The following is a 9,559-nucleotide window of genomic DNA, read 5'->3' as shown; positions in this document are numbered from 1 at the left end:
TTCCTGCTGTATGCTTAATACTATTCCAATACTTTACATGCATTGACTCATTTATTTTTCACAATAATACCTAGCAAAAATAGGTACTTTGGTGAGCCCTATTTTCCAGAGGAGAAAACTAAGCACAGAGGTTAACTCATTGCACAGCCTAAGTAATTGGAATTATAGAGAAGCATTACCTTAATCAACTTCCATCTGACCTCAGACTGGATTGAACCCAGGATCCTCCTCTTACTAGCTGTGTGACTTTAGGTAAGTTAGAAACACTCTAAACCCCTCATCCTGATCTGTGAAATGGATTGATCATAGAATCCATATCATAGGGTTGCTGTGAGAATTAAGTGAAATTGTGACCAGTAGTTACGGAGCATTTCCTATGTGCCAGGACCTGTCTGAGCATTTTGTATGGACTAGCATTATTATCGTTGTTACACTGTAATTACCATTATTATCAATTTAATCTGTAACCCTTTGCTTCTCTGTATTTGTGAATTCCTTAAGAATCCCACAAAGCCCTCTGTTTTTGTTTTTGTTTTTGTTGCGGTACGCGGGCCTCTCACTGCTGTGGCCTCCCCCGTTATGGAGCACAGGCTCCGGACACGCAGGCCCGGCGGCCACGGCTCACGGGCCCAGCCGCTCCGCGGCATGAGGGATCCTCCCGGACCGGGGCACGAACCTGAGTCCCCTGCATCGGCAGGCAGACTCCCAACCACCGCGCCACCAGGGAAGCCCCCGCAAAGCCCTCTGAATCACCAAAAAATAAGAAAAACCTTCATTTCGATGTGATTTTCATATCCTCATTTTTTCGCAAAGTGTTTTAAAACATGTTTTTCAAAATCTGCAAAACTTAAAAAGAAAGTAAAACTTTTCATAATCTCACCACCATAGAAACATAAAGTGAGAAGTGAAATCTCTGCTCACTCTTTCAATTCTCCCTCCCAGTTAACCCACCGCCACCACCATCCATCCATCCACCAGTCCACCCGTCCATCCATTCATTCCTTCACTTCCTAAATGCTTTTGAGCACCTCTGCCATGCTGACAACAGTTTCAGGCACTGGTGATATAATGGAGCCTGGAGGCTCCATGAACTGACTTTCACTCCATCCTGATGAAAAGTTCTAATCCTCATATGGTAACTCCCAGCAAAAGTCACTTCTTGGGTAGCCAGAACCTTTTCCTAAGTGGACTGGGAATCTGGAGATTTGTGTTACTTCCTTACCCTGAGTACCGAGAGCACCTTAGGTAACTCTTGGAATGTATGTTTAAGTCTTTATTTTTTTTATTTTTATTTATTTATTTTTTTGCGGTACGCGGGCCTCTCACCGTCGCGGCCTCTCCCGTTGCGGAGCACAGGCTCCGGACGCGCAGGCTCAGCGGCCATGGCTCACGGGCCCAGCCGCTCCGCGGCATGTGGGATCTTCCCGGACCGGGGCACGAACCCGTGTCCCCTGCATCGGCAGGCGGACTCTCAGCCACTGCGCCACCAGCGAAGCCCATGTTTAAGTCTTTACTGACAGACTGCCAACTCTGAGTTCTCTCGAAATCTGTCCCAAACTGGCAGAGTGCTGTTGCTGTTGGCAACATGTGGGACAGAACCAGAGTGGCTTTATGGCAGGACTGAGAAAGTCCCTCCACCTACCTCCACTCCAGGTGTCTGGCCCACCATCTGTCCTATGCCTGAAAGTCCCAAATTTATCACTTTAGTGGGTTAAAACCAAAGGCCTTGAATAAGATGCAACTAAATAAAGTAAATGGTTTCCAAAGACTAACCAAGGACTATCTGTATTTCATCAGTTGCAGATCAGATTTTATTCCTGGAAACATTGATTTATTTGGAAACATTGATTTCCAAACACATCAGAATTACCCAGGAGCTTGTTTGAAATATAAATGTCCCAAGGCCAGCTCCAGGAAATTCTAACTCAATAGGTATGTGGTGGGTCCAGGGGATCCATATTGTTTCAGGCTGGCCAGGTAATTCTGAGGCAGACGTCTGTGGATGCACTGACTGAGTTCGGGGTATGTTAGTGCTGTGGATGAGTCTGTTTGTGGAGTAGAGAGCAGACCTGAGGAGGCATCTTGGCTGGAACCTTAGGATGACAAGGGCTGAGGCGCAAAGTGGACAGAAGCAAGAATGGGTGACGCAACAGTAAGAAAAAGATGCCACAGGCCAGTCCTGGATGAATCAGTGGCTTTGAAAATGAAGCCCAGAGCTGAGGATATAGCCAGTCTCAGGGCAGCAAGGGAGCCATTCCCTCTCCCAGCTCTGTAGTTATGTCCTTCTAATTTAGAAACTGGTCCAACGATTACTGGGCATCACTTGGCTTCTGAACACTCGAGGGAGCTCTCAGCCTCTTTATGCACTTTAGTTTATGACTTTGTTTGCTTCATCTCAGAAACTTTAAATGGTGACCTTGAGCCCTGAACATTTGCCTTTTCTTTTCCATTGAGTATATTTTCAACAAGGTAATTCATTAATATGGAAACCCAGGAACTCAGAAGCTCCAGCTCCTGAGTGGAGGCTTAAGCTACCTGCTTCGAAAACAGGTGCAGGGAAGTAATGACCCTAAAAAACATCATAGAACAAAGTCTATTTCCCTGTCCTAATTAAGGCTCATTCTAGTTCCAGAGACCAAAGTGTTTGGGTTAACTAGGGCCCCTGCTTGCCATATTTATTTACCCTAACACTCTACCTTCTGGCCTTTGAATGACACTGTCCATTTATAGTGGGGACTCAGGTTTCTCCCAGCGAGCTGAGTGCTCTGGAGATAACATGTTACCTCTCTCCAACATTTGGCTCTGGCAGATGTGTTCTCCAGGGGTGTCTATAGCTGGTCTTGCTTGGCAAAGAGCCTTGAAAACATTTTCCCTCCATTCTACAAATCGCTTGTCCTAGAAGAGCAGGAAAATTGAATGGCACCCAAAACAGCTCGTATTTGTGTTTTTCTGGACATCTTTAAGGGGTGATTGGTGCTTGGGAAAGAATTAGTCTCTTGGTTTATGAAGCTAGATGCTTGTTGGTTTTATCAGAAAGTGCATTCTGCTTAGTTGTTTACAATCTCAGGGAACACAGGGCTGGCCCCTGAGACCACCCGACTGATCTATGAGATGTTGTGACTGTGGGCACAGCAAGGTAATATAAAATGGTGGGAAAGCCGAAGGTTTAATGACTTGACTCCCTAATTCCTGGGAAAGCAGCCCTCAAACATCGCCAGCCTTCACCTCCAGGAACGGAGAAACGGAGACTACAGGCTAGATGCTCCTCAGGGAGAGTAGCCACGCTCATGTAACTGACACTAACTACTTAGTGTCAGTTACAAATTAGCTCTTTCAGGAGAAGATTCCTCTTGAAAAAATAGTTTGCACATAAAAACATCTGCAGTTGGGTGGCAGTAGCCTGTGAGATGCCTTAGAAAACCTCTTCAACTCAGACTTGACTCATTACGCATAGGTGATGAGGGGACATGGGGTAGATGTGTGAAAACAGAACCTGCAAGGGACTCCTGTGTCAGGAGTCAGAGAACCAATGGCACTGACAGGGAAGGAGGAGGGACTTTGGCTAGTGCGTACATATGCATGTTCCAAAACTTAATCCTCACAGCAATCCCATGAGGTTGCAGGTAGCCTCTCTACGCCTCGACTTGCACATCTGTAAAACGGGAATAAGTCACTAAACAAGGTCATATAGCTGGTAAGTGGCTGGACAAGCTCCGTGTCTCGTGTAATTGTGTATATGACTCTTGTCTACTCCTCATGGCTTTGCTTTAACCCAGGAAGTGCTTTTGCCCCAAACAACTGAAAAAACAAAATTCCACCCAATCTGCTTGCGGGCCCTCTCTTTTTCCTGACTCCCTTCCCAAGGCTGGGAGCGTGACTTCATTTGCCCCACAGTCTTTCTTTCAAATATGTTCATAATTCTTAATAAGGCGTCCACGTTCCCACAAACATTTTCATTTCAGTCAGAAGTGTCACAGGCTGAACGAGTTCATGCTCCAACACCACCGGGTTAGGCCATCAAAAAAGGGTGTTGCCAAAAGTATACCCAAGGTGAGAGAGAGCGTGGTTAGCTGGCTCGAGAGTGAGGACGACAGTAGACTGTTTCCAAGCATGCTCTAAGATAATAATAATATAGAAATATAAAATAGGTCTATCTTAGGATAGATTGGTAGAGAACAAATTGTCCGCTTATGTACGGAAAGCCACAGCTGCGCCTCAAGGAAGTGGCTTGGTTGGCAGGGGTGGAAACCCCCGGTGGCTGAGGTTCACAGATCCGAGATTATTCTCCTCTTCCTTCCTGTTTTCATGGTCGTGGCCCAGTTATTTAACTTTTCCAAACCTCAATTTCCTCGTTTGCCAAACAGGCATAATGATTCCTTGGTTTTAGGGGTTTCGTAAGAATTAAGTGTGTGGATGTCCCCCATATTCTTGAAACACGATGGATGGCAGCCGGCATTACTCTTGGAGTAGGTATGGAAAGAAACACTTTCAGACTTGGAAGTAATAAAACCACATTTTCCGAAACATGCTTCTTGGCTCAGATGGTTTTCTTGTTGGGGCAGCTCTCTCTCTCTCAATGTATTTCCTAGATACCTTCCAAGGCAAAAACAAAGCACTATCTACAAACACCAGTGTTTGTAAATTGGTGAAACTCTAATGAGCTTTCTGAGAAGCTCTAAATTTATTCTCAATTTTCAAGGAGGAAGGAGATCTGGGACAGAGAAATCAAATAAGATTCTCAAAGATGTAACCTGGGTGTCTCTCAACTTTTATCTCAGTGCTTACTTAAGAGGTGGTAAAGCATGTTTCCTTTAGCCCTAAAAAATTACCTGGGCAACAAAGTTTGCCTTGGGAGTTTTCATCAAAGCAGGGGCCACCAGGTCCATAGGAAATATTTCAGATAATGCAGTTAGTCAGAAGCAAAATATAGCATCTATTGAATCTCATGGTCCTCTTTTGGCAACGCTCTACAGGGATGCAAATGGTTTTCCTCAGGGTGTGGTACGAAGGAGGGCCCTGATTTAAATTCTGAATCCCATCACCAGCTCTTCAATGCTTTTTTTTTTTTTTTCTTTTATGTTTTTCAGGTACTCTCCCCTAGGTATCGCCTGCCTAATTTGTGGGAAGATCATTGCAATCAAGGACTTAGAAGTGGTCGCTAGACAACTGGGGATGTACATGATCACGGTGATTGTCGGCCTCATCATCCATGGGGGCATCTTTCTCCCCTTGATTTACTTTCTAGTGACCAGGAAAAACCCTTTCTCTTTTTTTGCTGGCATTTTCCAAGCTTGGATCACTGCCCTGGGTACCGCTTCCAGGTAGAGAACACAAGAAATCACTGTTGTCTCTCTCTGCTCATGCCTTTTCCTTCTTTGTCACTTCCTCTTTTTCAAAACCTTCCCATCACAGCGTTCAGTGAGAACACTTTTCACATATTTTAAAAATATTTTTGAAAAAGTGGAACATTTTAGATTCTTCACTCCTTTTAGGAACTTTTAAGCTTTCTGATGAACTTTTTGCTGGTATGTAGCTGTCTTGGAGCTATGATCTCATATTGTTTCCCAGGTGAATACATGCTATTCATCTCTAGGCATAATTTGCCACATATAGCATTAGTTCAGTTTTAAATGTTTTCCAAAAAGGTGTAACAGGATGTTATTTTATTTAAGAAATTCTCTCACCTGTGATTTGAGAAAGGCTACTATATCACTGTACTGGAATAATTTTTCAAAAGTAGAACAAGGTTTTGCAGGGTAAACGGTAGGTTAGGTGAGATTTTTCAAACAAACCAGAAGTCAGACAAGTCTTTGAACCTGTAATGGACTACTCTGCCCCATTGACTTTGAGGAAAGTCAGGTTGGCATTGATTTGACTTAACATTGACCGAGAGTCAGTTCCTTCTTCATTACCTAGTCCCAGTTCCTCCCAGAAGCCAGTGAGGACTCCAGAGATATGCAAGCAAAAAAATCTTTTTTTTTTTTTTTATATCATCTTGGACTGAATTTAGCAAAAATAAAACCAACAACCAAACAAAAACAGATGATACATAAGAAACAGCCAGCAATGTAGAATTTCAAAGACTAAAAGGGTTTTATTCTTTCAGCCTGCAATAGTTGCTTTTATTTCTGCATGTGTATCCTTGGGTCACAAAACAAAGACTGAGGCCATAAAGCAGGTGGCAGGGAGGCAAGTAAACTCTGCAACCCATAGCTCAGCGTCATCTCTGGAGTCACAGGTTGGCAGGTCCTTGTTACAGAACCCACGACCCCTCACTGCCAGGGAGGCAGCCACTCTGTGACACAGGGAGATTTTTTTTTTTTTTTTTTTTTTTTCAAAACTACTGAGCAGTCAGTCAGGTTTTCCTTAAGTGACCTAACAGGCCAATAGTGGTGACAACCTGGGAAAGCCAAATTATATTTCCATCTTGCAAATCAGTGAGAATTCTGTACTAGTAGAACGTGAGGTTTCAGAAAAAGCTAAAATCTATACAATTCGGGAGATCTAGATTCTGCATTCAGTTTCCCAAGATGAAGGGAGACACTTCAAAATTTCCTTTTTCCTTTTTGGTCCTATACATTTCTTATCGCTAAGTATCTCTATCCATAAAGATTTTCTCATTTTGGTGAAAAAGTTATCTTTTTTTCAAAAATAAAAACAATCATGTTTAGTTTTATTTTTGTTTTCTGGTTATGAGCATGGTATTTGGTCATTATGAAAAAGTTCAGACAGTGTATACAATTTTGGAGGAAGAAAAATGGGCAACACCACTGATAACTGGTAGTAACCTTTTTGTTAATCTTTACAGTTATGTACATTTCCAGTTCTTATTATGTATAGATATTGTACACTGCTATTTTCACTGGTCAACATATCATAAAAGTTATATCTATTAATATAGCTCTTACTATATCTATTACTACATATCTATTACTACTATTTTTAAACTTCATAATAATATACTGTAGGTACTACAATACATCCCCCACCCCAAATGTACATTTAAACCTTGTCTATTAAACAGGGCAGTGACAAGCATCCTTGTAAATACATTTCTGCAAGGATGTTTGGTGATCCCCTCAGGATAAATTTCTAGAAGTGGAATTTCTGAATCCAGTGGTAAGCACCCTGATGGTTTTGAAACATATCACCAGATTACTATTTAGAAAAGTACATTCGTTTATGTGCCCACTAACTGGGTACACGAGCGTGGCTTTATCCACCTGCTCATCAACACTGAACATTATCTGTCACTTTAATACTTTCAAATCCTATTGGTGAAAAGTGATCTCACTGAATTTGCATTATTTTGATTACTAGTGAGGGGAAACACCTTTTTTATGTTCTTTTTGACCATCCTTCCCTCCCCTCCTCTGCCCTGTGAATTGTTTGTGAGCTTAATTTCCTGTTGGGGTGTTTATCCTTTCCTGATTGGTTTTCAGCTCTCTACGTGTACAGAAATATCAACTCATGTGTCATATGTTGTAAATAGTGTCCCCCTTCACTTGACATTTGTCTTAAAAACTTACAGCGCTTTTTTTTGTGTGTGTGTGGTATGCGGGCCTCTCACTGTTGTGGCCTCTCCCCTTGCGGAGCACAGGCTCCGGACGCGCAGGCTCAGCGGCCATGGCTCACGGGCCCAGCCGCTCCGCGGCACGTGGGATCTTCCCGGACCGGGGCACGAACCCATGTCCCCTGCATCGGCAGGCGGACTCTCAACCACTGTGCCACCAGGGAAGCCCTTACAGCGCTTTTTGCCACTAGCAGGTTTTAATTTGTATGTAGTCAAAGTCGTCAGTGTTTTCCTTTGGTATTTAGAACTTTGATTTTGCTTAGGAATATCTTTTCCACCAAAGATTATAAAATATAACTTTATATTTTCTTCCAATACCTTTATGGTTTTGATACTACACTATTTCAAAATATTATCATTATCTTTTCTTTTGAATGACTAGACAATTATTCTAGTCCCTTTATAAGACAAAGGTAAATCTTAAAAGCATAGGGAAAACCCCAAATCACATTTAAATCAAAGACAAATTCTTGGGTTATCTGACCAAGACCACAAACATTAGACTCATATCTCCCCCTTGCCCTGTATTTCATCTGAAAAAAAAATATGGTTTTAATCTTTGGTTAAAATGTGGCTCTTGCCTAGATGAGGAATTTCTTTTTTAAAAAAGTCACTGTAGCAGGAGTCATGTACTAAGAATTAACTCAGGGTTTATTTGCCATTATGACCACAGGGGAAAAGCCCTGGGACAGCCAGCGCTAAATATACTTTCCACCTCCTCAGATGTTGGACTGAATGGGGATGTGCAGGGGAAGGGTTGACCCCATTTTCTCAAGAGGCACAGAGGCTGGTGTCAAGGCAGCTGAATGGAGTGGGGATGGCCTGCGACACGTCTCTCTGCATCCCTCTGACTTCCGAGTGCGCTGTTAAAACTAATCTGGATAAAAACAAGAAGAATCTCAAGTACCAGACAGTTATTATTCATTTGAAGACTGTCATATGGCCACTGAGGCAGGAACCAAAAAAACAATGTCAGAATGTCAGCCTGTCAACACAGGAAAGTTAAAATTCTCAAGTCCCAGTTTGGACTGATGGGGTGCATATGGATTTTTAAGACACAAAGCCTGTCCAGTAGTGACATTAAGAATATTTTCATGCCTTACCAGTTGTTTTCTCCAATCTGTTGAATTGTCTAAAGACCCTTTGATGACACTGTGGGAAAATGAATGCAGTAATAATAATGGATATATTCCAGTCCTCCCAGCAGTGTCCTTAGATTCATACCGATGAGAATTCAGCTGCCAGCCATAGCCTCGCTGCCATTTCAGACTAGTCATGGTGTCCTGGTAACCTCAAAGGGGTCTTAGGAAAGGGCTGGGAGTGTGCGAGAGAGGAATAAAGGGACACTAACTTCTCATTAAAACAGCTGGGGCAGCAAGCCAGGTACGATGGCACCCCAGCATGTGAATGAGGCCGGACTCCAACTTTTCTCCCTGGGTTTATAAGGTTTTGGTAATGAGAGATCTCCAAACATCCATTTCTTCTCCCCACCTAAGACCAAAGAAGAGGCATGAGATAGACCCCTGACCTAAAATCACAAAGAATGTTCCAGTAAGATGACTCTGGTTACCCTAAGGTTGTTAACAGGGCTTGTGCGTCCATGGGTTGATAAGATGCAGATCTAGGAGACCCTAATTTTAGAGCTTCAGGGACTTTGGTTCTGCACAGGCCCTGGAATCTGCATTTTACTTAGCATGCCTAAAGCTGACAGTCCTGTCCCACTCTCTGAGAAACTGACACCTCTGCAGATGTCTTTGTCCAGCTTGGCTGGAGCCCTAATTCTGACAAGTAGAAGGAGGGAGCTATGACTAAGGCTGTAAATGCAAGAGAGAAAAATGTGCTGTCTGCACTGGGGACAGTTTGCTAATGTTTGAATAAGAGAAAAGAGAATGGACCACAAGGTACTCCCATGGCAGCTGGAATGTTCTACATTGCTTTCCATATCACTTAAACCTTGAAGCAAATCCGCCTGCCCTCCCATCACCT

At 43.0% G+C, this 9,559-nt stretch overlaps 1 protein-coding gene across 1 annotated transcript in view; it reads left to right on the top strand.

Moving 5' to 3' along the window:
* SLC1A2 (solute carrier family 1 member 2) overlaps window positions 1–9,559 on the top strand; it is a 50,058-nt gene that overhangs the window by 17,781 nt on the left and 22,718 nt on the right. Inside the window, exon 6 of the mRNA XM_007446324.1 lies at window positions 5,088–5,321. Coding sequence (XP_007446386.1) covers window positions 5,088–5,321 — 234 coding nt within the window. The remainder of the gene's footprint in view (window positions 1–5,087; window positions 5,322–9,559) is intronic.

The sequence above is a fragment of the Lipotes vexillifer genome, unplaced genomic scaffold, assembly GCF_000442215.2.
Source record: "Lipotes vexillifer unplaced genomic scaffold, Lipotes_vexillifer_v1.1 scaffold1993, whole genome shotgun sequence".
Lineage (NCBI taxonomy): Eukaryota > Metazoa > Chordata > Mammalia > Artiodactyla > Lipotidae > Lipotes > Lipotes vexillifer.
The sequence above is the reverse complement of the archived record's forward strand: the minus strand, read 5'-3'. Positions and strand labels throughout refer to the sequence as shown.